Here is a 19,414-nt window from a genome sequence, read left to right as displayed (position 1 = left end):
AGAGTTTCACCAAGGCCACTGCATAGGTCAATTTCCAGTACGTGGGATTCTGGAAATTCTCACCAGTGATATGGATCACATTCCCCAATTCTGTTAACTTTTCCATGAAAACAGAAGCCTGGCCCACAATATACAAGGGCTTTGTGGCAATTACCACTGGGCCAACTCACCCTGATCTGTAACGACACTTTATCATCTGACCCATGAGCAACTTTCTGTATCAGAGGCCAACATTTGGAAGTTAGATTTCATATTTGCACTAGGGAAAGGTTTTAAAATCACAGATATAATTTAATTGCTAAGTCCGTGCACACTTATCCCTTCCAGACTTGGAATGCATAGTTATAGGTTTTCAAGGAAAGGATGAAATCGTGCTATTGTGATGCCAGCAGTATATTGTAAATATATTTGTTCTGTGAATAAGGCAGTTCACCAAACTTGCCTCCTTAACACAAGTTAATTTTATCAATATTATTACAACCTAGAAAAATGGTCCTCTGTCCCTTAGTACAAGGGCAAAATGCAAAATTGGGATTAAATATTTCCATAGGGAGTGTTTATTTTCCTAAAACAGTCTCCTCCGCCCCTCGAGCTTCAATTGCAGACGAGGGGATCTTTATACCGTCAAGCTTTCAAAACAGGCAACATGGCAGGCTTCAAAGTCGCGTGTGTCAAACCCATTGCGTAGATGTAAACTCGAGCATCCACCACTATATTTTCCTTTTGAAGCATTTCTGGAAAATAAATGTTCAGTGCATGTTTTTTGAAAACCACCAATAATGAATTGTGAATGACTGATTATAACTATAATTCGATAGTGATTTTACTGACTGCCATCACATCTGCAGAAAATTACATACAAAAGCAGACTGTTTATGATAATACATAAGAATTAGGAGCAGGAGTCAGCCATACGGCCCCTCGAGCCTGCTCCGCCATTCAATAAGATCATGGCTGATCTGATCTTGGCCTCAACTCCACTTTCCTGCCTGTTCCCCATAATCCTCGACTCCTCTGAAGTTCAAAAATCTGCCCATTTCCGCCTTGAATATATTCAATGACCCAGCCTCCACAGCTCTCTGGTGGGTAGAGAATTAAAAAGATTCACAGCCCTCAGAGAAGAAATTCCTCCTCATCTTGGTTTTAAATGGGCGACCCCTTATTCTGAAACTATGCCCCCTAGTTCTAGATTCCCCCACGAGGGGAAACATCCTCTCTGTATCTACCCTGTCAAGCCCCCTCAGAATCTTATATGTTTCAATAAGATTACCTCTCATTCTTCTAAACTCCAAGGAGTATAGGCCCAACTTGCTCAACCTTTCTCATATGGCAACCCCTTCATCTCAGGAATCAACCTCGTGAACCTTCTCTGAACAGCCTCCAATGCAAATATATCTCTCCTTAAATACAGAGACCAAAACTGTACGCAGTACTCCAGGTGTGGTCTCACCAAATCCCTGTACAGTTGTAGCAGGACTTCCCTGCTTTTATACTCCAACCCCCCTGCAATAAAGGCCAAAATTCATTTACCTTCCTAATTACTTGCTGTACCTGCATACTAACTTTTTGTGTTTCTTGCAGTAAGTAGTAATGACAGTTAAGAAGCATCTAAAATATTGTACTCAATGGGCCATTCACAAGTAGCACTTATTGTGAAAATTCACAAGGCTTTGGAGAGGGTACAGAAGAGATTTACGAGAATGGTTCCAGGGATGAGGGAATACAGTTACGTTGATAGATTGGAGAAGCTGGGGTTGTTCTCCTTAGAGCAGAGAAGGCGAAGAGGAGTTTTGAAAAAGAGGTTTTTAAAAATCATAAGAACATAAAAAATAGGAGCAGGAGTAGGACATACGGCCCTTCGAGCCTGCTCCGCCATTTAATACGATCATGACTGATCATGAAGGGTTTAGATCCGCAAAATCCTGCAAATCCCCTGGGAGGACAAGCGCACCAACATCAGTGTCCTTACCCAGGCTAACATCCCCAGCATTGAAACACTGACCACACTTGATTAGCTTTGCTGGGCAGGCCACATAGTTTGTATGTCAGACACGAGGCTCCCTAAGCAATTGCTCTATGCGGAGCTCCTTCACAGCAAGCGAGCCAAAGGTAGGCAGCTGAAACATTACAAGGACACCCTCAAAGCCTCCCTGGTAAAGTGTGACATCACCACTGACACCTGGGAGTCCCTGGCCGAAGACCACCCTAAGGGGAGGAAGTGCATCTGGGAGGGCGTTGAGCTCTTCGAATCTCAACGCCGCGAGCGTGAAGCGGTCAGACGCAGGCAGCGGAAGGAGCGTGCGGCAAATCAGTCCCACCACCCTCCCCTTCCCCCGACGAATGTCTGTCCCACCTGTGACAGGGTCTGTGGCTCTCGCATTGGACTGTTCAGCCACCAAAGGACTCACTTTAGGAGTGGAAGCAAGTCTTCCTCGATTCCGAGGGACTGCCTATGATGATGAGATAGATTAAGTAAGGAGAAACTGTTTCCAATGGCTGAAGGGTCAGTAACCAAAGGTCACAGATTTAAGGTGATTGGCAAAAGAACCAGAGGCCACATGAGGAGTGGTTAGGATTTGGAATGTACTGTCTCAGAGGGTGGTGGACACAGATTCAATAGTCGCCTTCGAAAGGGAATTGGATAAATACTTGACGAGGAAAAAATTGGCGGGATATGGGGAAAGAGCGGGGGAGGGGGACTGACGGGACTGTTCTTCGAAAGAGCCGGTGCAGACTCGATGGGCCGAATGGCCTCCTTCTGTGTTGTACGATTCTATGATTCACAGTAATCACAGGCTACTATATCCATGTGTACTATGCATCATTATTTTTCATATGTTTAAAATAAAGATCCTTGCTCCAACACAACTAGACAGAAATGTTACTTCCACGTTTACGGAACAAATATGCCCAACACTGTAATAACGATGACCAAAGCTGTACTAAACACCAGAACCTTTTCAACTATAGTGACTTTCAGGTTAAATGGCTAAAGAATCTAGATTGTTGTTGTGCCAGTTTTAGGGCACCAGTGCTTTTCCAGTCTCCCAGTTTACATTTGCAGCTAACGCTGTAGCTGGACAGAAGCAGTGTCATGGGCTCCAGGGGCAATTCATGAAAAAGTGGCACTTGCTGACCTTTTTATATTTTCACATGCAGGAGAGTTGCTTTTGTGCCCAGTTACATCTTTACCCCCTCTATTTTGTCGCCCATAAACCACCTGATTCCCAGCTTCTGCCAAAGCCCCTCCACAGCAAGCCACTCGAAGATAGCTCTCTCCCTCTGCGAGGGTGTGTCATCGGACAATAGGAATGTAGCAGCAGGAGTAGGCCATTCTGTCCCTGGCGCCTTACCCCACCATTCAATTAGGTCATGGCTGGCCTGTATCTCAACTCCATCGCCCGCCTGTGCTCCGTATCTCTTGATAGCCGTATCCAACAAAAATTATTCAATCTCAGCCTTGAAAATTTCAATTGACCCAGCATCCCAAGCATTTTAGGGGAAAGAGAGGTTTTGATTTCCACTACACTCTGCGTCAAAAAGTGCTTCCTGATTTCACTCCCAAGATCAACCCTCATCATCATCATCATCATAGTCAGTCCCTCGGAATCGAGGAAGACTTGCGTCCTCTCTAAAAATGAGTCCTTAGGTGGCTGAACAGTCCAATACGAGAGCCACAGTCCCTGTCACAGGTGGGACAGATAAGTAATTGAGGGTAAGGATGGGTGGGACAGGTTTGCCGCACGCTCCTTCCGCTGCCTGCGCTTGGTTTCTGCATGCTCTTGACGATGAGACTCGAGGTGCTCAGCGCCCTCCCGGATGCACTTCCTCCACTTAGGGCAATCTTTGGCCAGGGATTCCCAGGTGTCAGTGGGGATGTTGTACTTTATCAGGGAGGCTTTGAGGGTGTCCCTTGTAACGTTTCCTCTGTCCACCTTTGGCTCGTTTGCCGTGAAGGAGTTCCGAGTAGTGCGCTTGCTTTGCAAGTCTCGTGTCTGGCATGCAGACAATGTGGCCTGCCCAACGGAGCTCATCAAGTGTGGTCAGTGCTTCAATGCTGGGGATGCTGGCCTGGTCGAGGACACTAATGTTGGTGCATCTGTCCTCCCAGTGGATTTGTAGGGTCTTGCGGAGACATCGTGGTAGTATTTCTCCAGCGACTTGAGGTATCGACTGTACATGGTCCATGTCTCTGAGCCATGATCTTGTGGAATGGTGGAGCAGACTCGAGGGCCCAAATGGCCTATTCCTGCTCCTATTTCTTATGTAAATGGCCTGGCTTTAATTTTAAGATTATTCCCCCTGGTTCTGGATTCCCCCTCCTGAGGACATCGTTTCTCTGCATCTACCCTATCAAAACCTCTTAGCATTTTGAAGATCGCCCCTCAACCTTCTAAACTCAAGGGAATACAATCCTAGTTTATGCAACTTGTCCTCATGATTTAACCCATTCATTTCTGGGATCATTCTGGTGAATCTGTGCTATAACCTCTCCAAGGCCAATATATCCTTCCTGAGGTTCAGAACTCCAGGTGAGATCTGAAGCATCACTACCTCACTTTTGATCAAAGTTTGGCATCAAGGCCACTGCTGAGACCCAAACTTACCGTGCAGAGAAATCACATCTCCCCCCACCCCCCCGCTCCCCCCCTCCCTCTCCCTAAACATGATTATTCAAATTGGGCTGAATATTCCAATGCAAGACTTCTGGGTTCTGTAAAAGTACAGCAATGACATCAGCTTTTTTTCCTTCAAAACTTGGAAGGAAAAAAAAAAAGACTTGCATTTATATAGCGCCTTTCACGACCACCGGACGTCCCAAAACACTTTACAGCCAATGACGCACTTTTGGAGTGTAGTCACTGTCCTAATGTAGGAAACGCGGCAGCCAATTTATACACAGCAAGTTCCCACAAACAGCAATGTGATAATGGCCAGATAATCTGTTTTAGTGATGTTGATTGAAGGATAAATATTGTCCCAGGACACCGGGGATAACCCCACTGCTCTTCTTCAAAATAGTGCCATGGGATCTTTTACGTCCACCTGAGAGAGCAGACGGGGCCTCGGTTTAATGTCTCGTCCAAAAGACCGATATTGCTGTGGCTGCACCAAGATGTTCTCAGTTATTGTGATAGCACATGATTGCTGTGGTTTTTGAATACATTTACCAGCCTCCAGCACCAAACAGCTCCGGCTGTTACACTGGCCAAGATACGGGAATGGCTGTCGCTGCTGAAAGCAGAATGTTAAAAACTATTCGGGTCACTGTGTGCACATTTGGTTACCGACCAAAAATCCTAATCTTAAACGTTTCAGGAGCAAGAAAATGGTGCCCTTACCATCAATTTTGGTACGCAGTTCATTCATAGGAATTAAAATCACCTCAACGAATTCTGAGAAGATAAAAAAGTCTCAATCAGAAGATAATGCACTGCCCAACAATTTGATGTAGTTATAGAAACATGCAGCACGGAAAGAGGCCATTTGACCAGTTGGGTCAGTGCCGACCGAAAAAGAGCTATCCAGCCTAATCCCACTTTCCAGCTCTTGGCCTATCGGTTACAGCACTTCAAGTGCACATCCAAGTACTTTACAACCATAAACAAAGCATTATACAAGAATGAGATCGCCCAGAACCATACTTAACCAAGCTAGGCATCCAAGTATGTAAACGTGAATGAAAACGTACCTCCATCATCTGAAAGGAGAAAAAAGCACTACTTAATCACGGTGAAAATCTCGAGGTTTACAATACTACACAACTCATACAATTAATATGTCTGCAATACCCGATGCAATAGAAGCTAAACTACAAAATCATTTTAAACATTATAGGGCATTCTGTATCAAATAGGAATTACAGTATAATCCAGTCTTGAGGGTTTAGAATTCACACTTTCTTACACAGACATTTATTTCCTCACGTGGACTGTTTTGATCATGCTATCAACTGAGTAGTGGACGTTTCTAGCAATCTTGTCTCAGAGTCAGTTCCAAAACCCGCGACCTCTACCGCCTAGAAGGACAAGGGCAGCAGGCGCATGGGAACACCACCACCTCCACGTTCCCCCAGCCCCCACCCCCCCAAATCACACATCATCCTGACTTGGAAATATATCGGCCGTTCCTTCATCGTCGCTGGGTCACGATCCTGGAACTCCCTCCCTAACAGCACTGTGGGAGCACCTTCACCACACGGACTGCAGCGGTTCAAGAAGGTGGCTCACATAGAAATTTACAGCGCAGAAGGAGGCCATTTCGGCCCATCATGTCCGCGCTGACCGACAAAGAGTCACACAGCCCTCGGTCAGCAGCCCCGAAGGTTACAAATAAACCTAGGAACAATGGCGGCAAGGCAAAGAGCACCCAGCCCAACCAGTCCGCCTCACACAACTGCGACACCCCTCACCACCACCTTCTCAAGGGGCAATTAGGGATGGGCAATATATGCCGGCCTTGCCAGCGACGCCCACATCCCGTGAACAAAATAGAGCCCCACAACAGGAGTTGAGCACGTTACCTAGGCAACATCAGCGCAGTACTGAGGGAGAACTGCAGCAACACTAAAATGTTGTAACCACCACACAACCAGAAGCCACTTATCCACTTACCCAGCCGCTGTTTGGGTTTGATGTTTTCGGAATCATCACCATTTATATTAACAGTTACAAATTGCAGGGTACAGTTGGTCAATCCAGGGTCCAGGCACACAGCTGAAAGGGAAGAGCATTCAACAGTTGCATTAAAAATTGCTCAAATTCAAGTGGAGTTTCCCAACATGGTACAAGCACGGCTCCCCAAATCCGGCAACCTCGGGACCGAGACCGCGCCGATTTTTTGGATTTTTCCGGATTTCGGACAAGAAAATCAAGACTGTAAGTATGCTACCGAGTCAGACAAAGTACTAATGGCGTGGGTCAGGTCGGGTTGGACCGGGTCGAGGGTCAATGGGCAAGGCTCGGACCGATCGCACGCCATTTAAAACATCGCGGCGAAGCCGGTAACCAGTCCGGCCCGCCGGGTTTTGGACAGTGATTCTGGGTTTTATTTTACTGAATATCAAATGGGATTTTCTCAAAAATGTCCAGTTTTCAGACAATTCCGATTTTCAGACAGCTGGATTTGAGCTGTTGTACCTGTATAGTCATGTACAGTTCCTTTACAGGTACATTCTGAGTGCACTGCAAATTGCCAATAGATCGTGCAGGTTGCACAGTACACCGCTCATTATCCCAACTCATTCACAGAACAGTGGGTCAGGTGAGCCTAAGGGACAGACTACAAGTGTCCCCCCCACCCCCACACCCTAACAGTGCGTATCTGCTTACAAAAAAGGGGAGAAAAGACCATCAGGCCCGTTAAGCCTGTCCTGTCCGGATACGGTGTAACCATGTACAGCACTGAGGGGGGGGGACAAACTGCGACCAATTCAAGAATAAATGTGGGAAATTCCTCTCCGACTCCCTCAGGCAATCAAGCAAGCTTCAGGAGTTGGGAGCAGCTCCGAACCCACTCCTAATCACAGCCAAAGAGAAACGTTCCGAGAGCTGGAAAATGTCTTCAGGAATTGAAGTTCTGGAGAGGGTGCAGAGGAGATTTACAGGAATGGTTCCAGGGATGAACATAAGAATTAGGAGGAGTAGGCCATTCGGCCCCTCGAGCCTGCTCCGCCATTCAATGAGATCATGGCTGATCTTCTACCTCAACTCCACTTTCCCGCCCGATCCCCATATCACTTGATTCCCTTAATTTTGAAAAATCTATCGATCTCTGCCTTGAATATACTCAAAGATTGTCGAATGCCATCTGAAAATCCAAATACACCACATTCACTGGTTCCTCCTTATCTACTCTGCTAGTTACAACCTCAAAAAACTCTGTAACAGATTTGTCAAACATGATTTCCCTTTCATAAATCCATGTTGACTCTGCCCAATCCCATTATTATTTTCTAAGTGCCCTGTTCCCACTTCAGTTATGTGAATAGACTGGAGAAGCTGGGGTTGTTCTCCTTAGAGCAGAGAAGGCCAAGAGGAAATGTGATATATGTGTTTAAAATCATGAAGTGTTTACATGGAGCAAATAAAGAGAAAATGTTCCCAATGGTTGAAGGGTCGATAACCAGAGGGCACAGATTTAAGGTGATTGGCAAAAGAACCAGAGGCAACATGAAAACTGTTTTTACGCAACGAGTGGTTAGGATTTGGGACACACTGCCTGATCGGGCGGTGGATACAGATTCAATAGTCGCCTTCAAAAAGGAATTGGATAAATACTTGAAGGAGAAGAAATTGCCGGGATATGGGGAAAGAGCGGGGGAGGGGGACTGACGGGATTGCTCATCGAAAGAACCTGTGCAGATTCGATGGGCCGAATGGCCTCCTTCTGTGCTGTATGATTCTATGATGCTTCGCAAAAATGTGTCAAATTCCCTATCAAAAGGACTGATGTACTTCCTCTCCGGTATACTGGAAACAAATCTTTCTAACATGCTTAGTTAAAATGTAATCGCCTTTGGGAAAGGCTTAACAAAAGATCACTTTCATCTAATTGCTATTCTACTTTAGCAAGGGTCCCAGGACTACAACGGGTGAGGGCAGGACGGGGTTGGATTTCAAACCTGGAGTTGTTCCACTGATCTCCCCTTTGTATCCAGTTTCTTCCAAAAGCTCTCGCAAAGCAGCAACTTCTGCAGTTTCACCGTCATCGATGAGACCTGAGAATAAAGCACAGGGCCGCAGAATTATAACCCCCAAACAGTGTGTCTGCAACGTCACAACGCAAACACCGTCCTATAATGTTGCAAATCTCTCAATTCCCTCTGAAATATTATATAGTTGATCAAATATAATCAAACGCATCATACTGACATGCAGCTTCATTTATAGTGACTTAATTCTGAGAGTTTTACAATTAAAATGACAAAAACTTTTGCAGTTTCCGAAGAGGACTATCTTGGAATCCTCTTGTACCAGTTAATACAAAACTGGTCCTTTAAAACAAATCAATTGACACAGCTCCATCTCACACATCTCAACCTTTTAACAACAGTGCAGCGAGTGCAGGAAGTCAGGTTCCCCCACCGGCCCCCGCCAATCTCATCCTTCACACCACTTTTTTTAATGTCCTTTTTATGTTCAAGATGAGAAATGTCAGTGCTCTTGAACGGTTACAGCACAGAAGGAGGCCATTCGGCCCATCGAGCCCGTGCCAGATCTCTGCAAGAGCACCTCAGCCAGTCTCACTCCCTGCCTTTCCCCGCAGTGCTGCACATTCTTTTCCTTCAGGTACTTATCCAACTCCCTTTTGAAAGCCGCGATTGAGTCTGCCTCCCCCATCCTCTCAGGCCGTGCATTCCAGATCCTAACCACTCGCTGCGCACAAGAGTTTTCCCTCATGTCGCCTTTGGTTCTTCTGCCAATCACCTTAAATCCGTGTCCTCTGGTTCTCGACCCTTCCACCAATGGGAACAGTTTCTCTCGATCTACTCTGTCCAGACCCCTCATGATTTTGAACACCTCGATCAAATCTCCTCTCAACCTTTGCTCGAGAAACACATTCCATTGCAGGCACCCAGTTGTTAACACGTGCACTTCCAGGTCAGGTAGGGCAGTCAGGTGCAGAGCAAAGCCAAATTGACTCTATTCCAATCTCAAATAAGCACCGTACGAACAATAACGGACGGGTAAAGACCCGCTAGTATGTCTGCTACATCAGTGTGACATTTTTCTACTTCTCACTCAAGCATTCACTTTTAGAATCATTGATAACAGCATAGAATAACCCTAAAGGGGCTTTTCAGTCCAACGTATCTGTGCCGTGCTAGCTCTTTTAGTTACTAAGCAAGAATGATAATTAGTGGCAAATTAGGGCAACGTTCACCTCCACTAGTTCCGGCTGATTTATGGGCACTGTATTTCTGGTTACTGTGTGGTGTGGAACTTGCAGCAGAAGGTCTGTGAACGATATGGTGCTCACCCATTATCCATGCTGCAAAAAGGAGTGAATGAAACTGGGAAATAAAATGCAGAATACAAGAAAAAGAAAAGCTTGCACTCTGTAATGTGTGCACCTGCGAGTATGCTCAGAGGTTTGTAGAGCTGTTGACAACAAAATAGTTGCAGAGCTGTTGAGCGGGCGGTCGAGGGGGTCGTTCAGCCTGACTGCCTGCCTCTCTTCCGCGCTTACATCCGAGCCAGTGTGTCCCTAGAGATGGAGCACGTGGTGTCCACCGGTACGCTCGCGGCCTTCCGCGAGAGGTGGGCGCCGGAGGGACTGGAGTGCATTGTCACCTCCTGCAACCAAATTTTAATTTGATTTTATATGTTTTAAAGTTTAATTTGTTTTAATTGCTGGGTTTTTAGTGTCCCCCTCCCCTTTTATAGGGGGCACTTGTAAATTATATGATTTTAATGCCCCCAAAAAAATCACAAAAGGAAAAAAAAAACACAAAAAAAAGAGGGCAATTATAAGTGTCTGGAGTGTCCCCCAGATCGGGGGGCACTCGATCTAATGTTTATTTTGTACTCCCTAAAAGAGTTGTAGAGCTGTTGACAACAAAATAGTTGCAGAGCTGTTGAGCAGGCGGTCGAGGAGGTCGTTCAGCCTGACTGCCTGCCTCTCTTCCGCGCTTACATCCGGGCCAGGGTGTCCCTGGAGATGGAGCACGCGGTGTCCACCGGTACGCTCGCGGCCTTCCGCGAGAGGTGGGCACCGGAGGGACTGGAGTGCATCATCACCCCCGGCAACCAAATTTTAATTTGACCGTTTAATATTTTATTTGTTGATTTGTCGGTTCTGGTGCCCTTTTAATAAGGGAGCACTCGGCTTTATAGTTTTATTAAAATAGATGTAGAGCTGTTGAGTTGCAAGTGGCTTAGCCAGTCATGTGATGTTCACAAGACTCAATAAAACCCCAGCCAGTTGGGTTCGGGGGGGACCCACGATGAGGTATGCAGTTGTGAGCTTGGTGGATGAACAGGTAATGTGTAGTGTGATTGTTAAGCCTTTGCTATTAAGAACTAGTTGATTTATTAACAGTGTGCTGCTATGAATTCTTAAGCAAAGAACCCATGAAGCAAATATATTACACACTCCTTATTGGAAAGACCATAAAAATTTGCAGGAAGTTTGGACAAACGTGACTATATTTGTGATTCTTTACATCGTATTCCCACACTCCTCTTGCAGCCATTGTTGCTAAATAAAATAATTATCTGACGATACTTAAGTAAACACAAACTACATTACCTGCTGGAAGTTCCAGGCAGTAGCATCCCATAGGTGGCCTGAATTGTTTCACCATGATCAAACAGTCATAATGCAGTGTTTTTTTTAGCACGGCTAGTATAGCTACTCCTAAATGTCAGGAAAAGAAAGATATGTTAAGATTCCCGCTTTCAAACGGAGGTTCTACCTGGACACTAATGCGTTACGAACATCGGCAGATGCACTAAAACATGGTCAATCCAGTGCCTTGTAAGCTAACGTCAGGTATCCATTTTCTCACACTCATGGGCCTGAGATTTTGCAGTCAGCGGTGAAGCGATGGCGCTCGCCGCTGGCCTCGAAGAAAGCTGTCCATGGGGATCGAGCGATCCCTGCGGTGTGAATTACAGCTCTCCTGACCTTCATTTGAATCTGGTGCCAAATCAAGCCAATCTCCAGCGTCCAGCAACAGTGATGTCATCAAGCAGGCAAAGCAGCCAATCACATTGAAGAATTCTCTCAGACAGCAAACCAGGAAGTAAAATGCACAGATTATTGTTTACTTTTTATAAATTTTACAGAGAACGAAATAAAAATTGGGACATACACATAGGATTAATTTAGAAGCTGAAATATCATAAACTTAAAAAAATATTAAAAACAATGTAATTCTTAGCATTTTAATGGAAAAATTTAACATTCAACAAATATAAAATTAGTTTTTCAGAGCCAGAACGGTTCTTCAGCAGTCAGTACACTGTTAAAAACCAAGTTACACCTCAACAAGGCTTAATTTTTTCAGTTTTTAAAAAAAACAGTGATATTCCAGCATAATAGGGGAAGTTTTTGTCAGGAACTACATTTCAGTGTGATTTGAATTGATTGCCGGCTCCGGGGAGTTCCGCAGTGCAACCTGGAACAGCCTTCTGAGTCAGAGGCGACGGTGCTACCAACTGAGCCATCTGAACCTGGTGCCAACCTGACACTGTGACAAGGTGAACTGAAGCAGTGACTCTCACTCCACCCCAGGCCTTCACACCTGACTGACTCTCCCAAGTTTCAGTGAGCAGAACATTTCTGATTGCGAACAGATTGCACTCTCGGAGGGGAAGCAGGGCGGAAAACAGACATGGGCAACAAAGCTCGGAGAATTTCACTTGTAAACTTACCGTCGGATTTACTGTTTTGTTTCCTGGTCGTTCGTTTCACTGTTTCCCAAACCCTGTATTAACAAAAAAAGCAGAAAACGCTACTAAAAGCACTTGCATTTATATAACATCTTTAACACAGAAAAATGTCCCAAGATGCTTCAAGGAGGTGGTAATCAGACAAAAAAAGGATGCCAATGACTTTTGTGTACAGGGCACAATTTCAAAATTTGCAGATGGCTCAAAACCTGGAAGTATAGTGAACAGTGAGAAGACTTCAGGAAGACATAGACAGGCTGGTGGGATGGGCAGTCTTGTGGCAGATGAAATTTAACGCAGAAAAGTGTGAAGTGATACATTTTGGTAGGAAGTACGAGATGAAATATAAACTAAAGGGTACAATGTTAAAGGGAGTGGACAGAGAGACCTGGGGGTATAGGTGCACAAGTCGTTGAAGGTGGTAGGGCAGGTTAAGAAAGCGGTTAAAAAAGCTTACGGGATACTGGGCTTCATAAATAGAGGCAGAGAGTACAAAAGCAAGGAGGTTATGATGAATCTTAATAAAACACTGGTTTGGCCTCAACTGGAGCATTGTGTCCAATTCTGGGCACCACACTTTAGGAAGGATGTGAAGGCCTTAGAGAGGGGGCAGAAAAGATTGACGAGAATGGTTCCAGGGATGAGGGACTTCAGTTACATGGAGAGACTGGAGAAGCTGGGGTTGTTCTCCTTGGAACAGAGAAGGTTGAGAGGAGATTTGATCGAGGTGTTCAAAATCATGAGGGGTCTGGACAGAGTAGATCGAGAGAAACTGTTCCCATTGGTGGAAGGGTCAGGAACCAGAGGACACGGATTTAAGGTGATTGGCAGAAGGTCCAAAGGCGACATGAGGGAAAACGTTTTTACGCAGCGAGTGGTTAGGATCTGGAATGCACTGCCTGAAAGGGTGGTGGAGGCAGACTCAATTGTGGCTTTCAAAACAGAATTATGGAAGTACCTGAAGGTAAAAAATTTGCAGGGCTACTGGGAAAGGGCAGGGGAATGGGACTGGTTGAAGCGCTCGTGCAGAGAGCCGGCAAGGGCTCGACGGGCCGAATGGCCTCCATTCTATGATTCTAAGCCAGATAGTAGGAGAGGTGACCAAGAGCTTGGTCAAAGAGGTGGGCTTTAAGGAGGCCTTACAGGGGGAGAGGAGGGGGATTTAGAGAGGGAATGCCAGAGCATGGGGCTAGATGGCTGAAGGCACAATCAGCATCAATGGTGGGGTGACGAGGAGGGTTACACGGGTTTGGAGTCAGGGGAACACAGATTTCTTGGAGCAAAGGTTGTAGCAGTGGGATAGGTTACAGATGGGATCAAAATATCATAAAAATGAGCACAATCAAGATTCCTTCTATGAATTACGCCCATACCACGTTCATAAGAACATAAGAATTCGGAACAGGAGTAGGCCATCTAGCCCCTCGAGCCTGCTCTGCCATTCAACAAGATCATGGCTGATCTGGCCGTGGACTCAGCTCCACTTACCCGCCCGCTCCCCGTAACCCTTAATTCCCTTATTGGTTAAAAATCTATCGCTCTGTGACTTGAATACATTCAATGAGCTAGCCTCAACTGCTTCCTTGGGCAGAGAATTCCACAGATTCACAACCCTCTGGGAGAAGAAATTCCTTCTCAACTCGGTTTTAAATTGGCTCCCCCGTATTTTGAGGCTGTGCCACCTAGTTCTAGTCTCCCCGACCAGTGGAAACAACCTCTCTGCCTCTATCTTGTCTATCCCTTTCATTATTTTAAATGTTTCCATAAGATCACCCCTCATCCTTCTGAACTCCAACGAGTAAAGACCCAGTCTACTCAATCTATCATCATAAGGTAACCCCCTCATCTCTGGAATCAGCCTAGTGAAGCGTCTCTGTACCCCCTCCAAAGCTAGTATATCCTTCCTTAAGAAAGTGATAGTGATTAGCTGATCATGCAACTTCAGTACCCCATTCCTGCTTTCTCTCCATACCCCTTGATCCCTTTAGCCGTAAGGGCCACATCTAACTCCCTTTTGAATATATCTAACGAACTGGCCTCAACAACTTTCTGTGGTAGAGAATTCCACAGGTTCACAATTCTCTGAGTGAAGAAGTTTCTCCTCATCTCGGTCCTAGATGGGTTACCCCTTATCCTTAGACGGTGACCACTGGTTCTGGACTTCCCGAACATTGGGAACAATTGAGCTACATTCCCTTCCAAGGCACGTTGTTTTTTTAATCCTCCCTTCCAGATCCAGACCATGCAGGATGGGAAATTCGTGCAGTGGCAGCCAGTAAACTTCTTCATCAAATGGTGGCAGAATAGTTGGAGAAAACAGGATTTTTCCCACTGTGTACGTCTGTACCTGGTTTTGCCAGTAGGATCTATGTAGGTTGTCTGTAACAGTTGAGCCCATTTGCCTTTTGCCAGTACCTAGGAATAAATTAATAGCATATTCAGCATCACTCAATAATACAACTCCACTGCAAGCTCACTGACCATATCCAGTGAGCAAAAAGACTTGCATTTATATAGCGCCTTTCACAACCACCGGACATTGCGAAGCGCTTTACAGCCAATGAAGTACTTTTGGAGTGTAGTCACTGTTGTAATGCGGGAAATGAGGCAGCCAATTTGCGCACAGCAAGCTCCCACAGTGTGGCAATGACCAGATAATCTGTTTTAGTGCTGTTGATTGAGGGATAAATATTGGCCCCAGGACACCGGGGATAACTCCCCTGTTCTTCTTCGAAATAGTGCCATGTGACCTTTTACATCCACCTGAGAACAGACGGGGCCTCGGTTTAACGTCTTATCCGAAAGACGGCACCTCCGACAGTGCGGCACTCCCTCAGCACTGCACTGGGAGTGTCAGCCTAGATTTATGTGTTCAAATTTCTGGAGAGGGACTTGAACCCACAACCTTCTGACTTAAGAGGCGAGAGTGCGGCCCACTGAGCCACAGCTGACATGCAGCACCAAATGAAACTCAGTGGGCAGCACTCTCTCTCGCCTCGGAGTCAGAAGGTTGTGGGTTCAGGTCCCACTCCAGGTACTCGAGCACAAAAATCTCGGCTGACACCCCAGTGCAGTGCTGAGGGAGTGCTGCACTGCTGGAGGTGCAGTCTTTCGGATGAGACGTTAAACTGAGGCCCCGCCTGCTCTCTCAGGTGGATGTAAAAGATCCCATGGCACTATTTCGAAGAGGAGCAGGGGAGTTATCCCTGGTGTCCTGGGGCCAATATTTATCCCTCAATCAACATAACAAAAAAACATTATCTGGTCATTATCACATTGCTGTTTGTGGGAGCTTGCTGTGCGCACATTCCCTGTCGCCTTTCCCACATTACAACAGTGTCTACACTTCAAAAAGTACTTAATTGGCTGTAAAGCACTTTGGGCCATCCTGAGGTGGTGAAAGGTGCTACAGAAATGCAAGTCTTTCTTTCTTTCACCCAAGGGTGCACAAAATAATAACACTATTTAATTCCTTAATTAACTGCCAATCGCATCAAGTAATCAAAACCATGTTCTCCTACTTTAAAAAAGGTACTTTTACATTGGTGCTTGTTTAAGTTGGATTGCAGGAGAGTGGTGTCACGTTGGCTCCCTGCTTTAGTACAGGTATTACAAAACACCCTTATCCTAATGGCTGAACTGCAGGCTCACATTTTTGTGGGTCTACAATTTTGCTATTGGAATAACGGAGCCAACTGTCGCAATGTAAAAATCAGGCAGCCCGTGCACAGATGCCGTTTTCCCACTGTCTAAAGTAAAGAATTGCCAATGCAGCAAGCGTCCCAACTCGTTCTTTATGTCCTTTTCTCTTTCAATATTGCCTTCCACTTAAGATCAGCAGATTTAAGAAAAAACAAGCTGACCATCACGATCGCCCAATCACTATTTCTTGATTTATGATGCCATCTTGATCGTGTCCTGCACTATCGGCCTTTGCCCCATCACATGCGTTTCTTAGTAAATAAAACTTGATAAGTATGCTGTTAACGTTGTTGAATTGTGCAAGGACCTGCACGTTAACTGAGAAGCCTGGATTTGCAGGTCTATTACAAACAAAAGACACACAAATTTTTCCTTTTGCGTCTTGCTTTGACCCACTAATTAGGTACGAGATCAGAGTAAAATGCAATTCTAACATGTCATTACCTCTTCTTTGATGATTGATTGGTTAGTAGGCTTATTTTCTTCCATGTTTGCCGATGGTTCCTGAAATTGATGATTAACTTTGCTCTTTGCACAACGAAAGCAAATCAAATGGACGTTTAGTCTCAGAATTAATGATCCGTTGCCCTGCCGATGGAGTTTGTGCCGGATCTTTTTACACTGAAACCGCTCAGTTCTCTCCCCAAAGTTTTCTCAATCTACAAAGCAAGCAGAAAAAAGCAAGACTTGTTTCAGCTGAATATTTGCTATAAAAAAAATCGTCGGCATCAAATAATTCACTGTCATAGAAAATAAACATTGAACGATACCTTCAGACCACAGCCTCTACTCTCGCCTCCAAACCTCCACCAGCTCGGAAAGTGGGTAGTTTGAGTTGTAGACTTTATTAAAGGCATTAAAGACAAAGCAGCCCGCTTGATTGACACCCCATCCACCACCTTAAACATTCACTCCCTCCACCACCGGCGCACCGTGGCTGCAGTGTGCACCATCTACAAGATGCACTGCAGCATCTCACCAAGGCTTCTTCGGCAGCACCTCCCAAACCCGCGACCTCTACCATCTAGAAGTACAAGGGCAGCAGGCGCATGGGAACACCACCACCTCCACGTTCCCCTCCCAGTCACACACCATCCTGACTTGGAAGTATATCGCCATTCCTTCATCGTTATTGGGTCAAAATCCTAGAACGCCCTCCCTAACAGCACTGTGGGAGCACCTTCACCACACGGACTGCAGCGGTTCAAGAAGGCGGCTCACCACCACCTTCTCTCAAGGGCTATTAGGGATGGGCAATAAATGCCGGCCTTGTCAGTGAAGCCCACATCTCAAGAATGATTAAAATTTTTGAAACAAAAATCCACACAAACAGCGACACTGTTCAAGTGGGGCTAGCTGGACATTAACATCCTTAAATTTTCTCCAAAAACAATAGAAAACTACGCTGTCAATTGATGAATCATCTCACACCCCAAACTTCTTCCAAGTTGAAGCTGGTAAACATAAACAAGTAAACGGCAGCACCATTGGTGCAGTCAGTAGTCATACTGAATACCAAAAGATTCAAGCTCTTCCGCAGTAATTACGCTGTTAAATCCCCCACTAAATTTAGACCCAAAGAGATTAGGTGTAACTGTGGTTTTAACAGTGTATTGACGGCTAAACAAAGGTTCAATGCCTGGAAAACTAATTTTAATTTCACACAGTGTGAAATGTGTCCACTTTAATAAAAATTTAAGAAACTTTTCATAAATTTTTTTAAAAGTTTGTCCATCGTCATTTCGGGTTTGCTTCCCCCCCCCCCCCCCCCGTGTGAGAGCCCCATTTTTTGTCTTGCTCCCTCTATAACGATCTTTAAAAAAGTTAGAATTTTAAGAGTTTACCCATTTCCTTGTTCACTGTCTGTGAGAATTCTGCCTTTTGATTGGCTGCTCACACTGCCACAGCAGCTCGCACTATGGGATTCCCACTACAGTGGACTGAATTGGAAAACCCGAAGTTCTCGACACAGGGATCGCGAGATCCTTCTGCGGAGCGTACTTCCGGGCCAACGGTGAATGCCTTTGCCTCGCCGCTGACACCAAATTCCGGGCCATTTATTCGTGCGTCGCCTTAACTCAGTTGGCAGCATTCTTGATGCTGAGTCAGAAGAGTGTAGGTTTGGGTTCCATCACGAGGTTTGAATTCAGAAGCCAGGCTGAAACTCTAGCACAAATCTGCATTGTCTGTCAGTGTGCCCGTTGGTTCGATGAGACATGGAGGCAAAGTCCCCTCTGCCCGTCCTGACAAATGTCAAAGATCCCAGGGCATTATTCAAAGAGCATAAGAACACATTCCTGGCCAATATTCTTCCCTGCACCAATTACCACCCAATTAAAAAAAAAAACCCAGATTCATTAATAAATGTGCAACAGAAATGCGAGTTTTAAATAGAATTCCAAGGCCAAAAATGAGAGACTTTAAAACAATGAAAAGATTAAATTGAGTGTGATCCAAAAGGAAAAAAAAAAGAGAGGATTGGAATACCATTAGAACAATCTGAACAAAAGGCAAGTCTGACACACAGGAATAATTCTACACACCTTGAGCTTTACTCTCTCCTCTTCCTGCCAGGAACTGAGAGAGAAAGTATATTATTAACTGAACTGTGTGCATCACAGCCAACACCCGCATTGACAATAAAAGGAAACGAGGGGAAGGTCTAATAGTTTGATTAATAATAATTTGATTATTAATAATTGATCAATAATTTGATTAATATTAATTGATCAATAATTTGATTATTAATAATTGATCAATAATTTGATTTTGATTAATATTAATTGATGAATAATTTGATTATTAATAATTGATGAATAATTTGATTATTAATAATTGATCAATAATTTGATTAATATTAATTGATGAATAATTTGATTATTAATAATTGATGAATAATTTGATTATTATTAATTGATCAATAATTTGATTATTATTAATTGATCAATTCTCCTTTCGAACGTCCCTTGCATCAAACGAACCCTTAGGGAAGGTGGAGGAGAGGTTCTTGTGAAAGTTACTGAAGAATAGTGAGATTACAAGCTGTAAAGTTGGAAGAAATGATGTTTGAAGGGGTTTTAAATTGAAAATCTCACCCACGGGCTGCAGGAAGTTGGCGCCTTTTCTTCTCACCTCAGCTGCCGCTGACCAGGCATCAAAAAACAGATGGAACGTGCGGGGCTGCGAGTGAGGCCGGGCTCAGAGGAGCTACAGGCGGTGTGTGGGCAATAATGGAGCAGGGGCAGCAATGGGCGCAGGGCCGCGCGGAACCTCCGGGCGGCGGTCGGGCGGGGGAAGGGGTTTCCGGCCGCACC

The 19,414-nt window shown here is 45.1% G+C and overlaps 1 protein-coding gene across 3 annotated transcripts; it reads right to left on the bottom strand.

Moving 5' to 3' along the window:
- Positions 1 to 375: 375 nt before the first annotated feature.
- Positions 376 to 19,406, bottom strand: nudt5 (nudix (nucleoside diphosphate linked moiety X)-type motif 5). 3 transcript variants are annotated; one of them, XM_070897104.1, is made up of 10 exons: positions 19,196 to 19,406; positions 16,545 to 16,759; positions 14,746 to 14,813; positions 12,381 to 12,433; positions 11,254 to 11,361; positions 8,624 to 8,719; positions 6,615 to 6,716; positions 5,693 to 5,701; positions 5,343 to 5,396; positions 376 to 734 (listed from the first exon to the last, which is right to left on the bottom strand). In XM_070897104.1, exons 2-10 carry the CDS (start codon positions 16,587 to 16,589, stop codon positions 625 to 627), a joined length of 645 nt encoding a protein of 214 aa, XP_070753205.1. In that variant the 5' UTR covers positions 16,590 to 16,759; positions 19,196 to 19,406; the 3' UTR covers positions 376 to 624. The 3 variants fall into 3 exon arrangements, with proteins under 3 accessions (XP_070753205.1, XP_070753203.1, XP_070753204.1); XM_070897102.1 differs by lacking the exon at positions 376 to 734 and adding an exon at positions 18,644 to 18,677 and having other exon boundaries at positions 5,359 to 5,701; XM_070897103.1 differs by lacking the exon at positions 376 to 734 and having other exon boundaries at positions 5,359 to 5,701; positions 19,200 to 19,406.
- Between the last annotated feature and the right edge of the window lie 8 nt (positions 19,407 to 19,414).

The sequence above is a fragment of the Pristiophorus japonicus genome, chromosome 13 (assembly GCF_044704955.1).
Source record: "Pristiophorus japonicus isolate sPriJap1 chromosome 13, sPriJap1.hap1, whole genome shotgun sequence".
NCBI lineage: Eukaryota > Metazoa > Chordata > Chondrichthyes > Pristiophoridae > Pristiophorus > Pristiophorus japonicus.
This window is presented reverse-complemented; position numbering and strand designations above follow the sequence as displayed.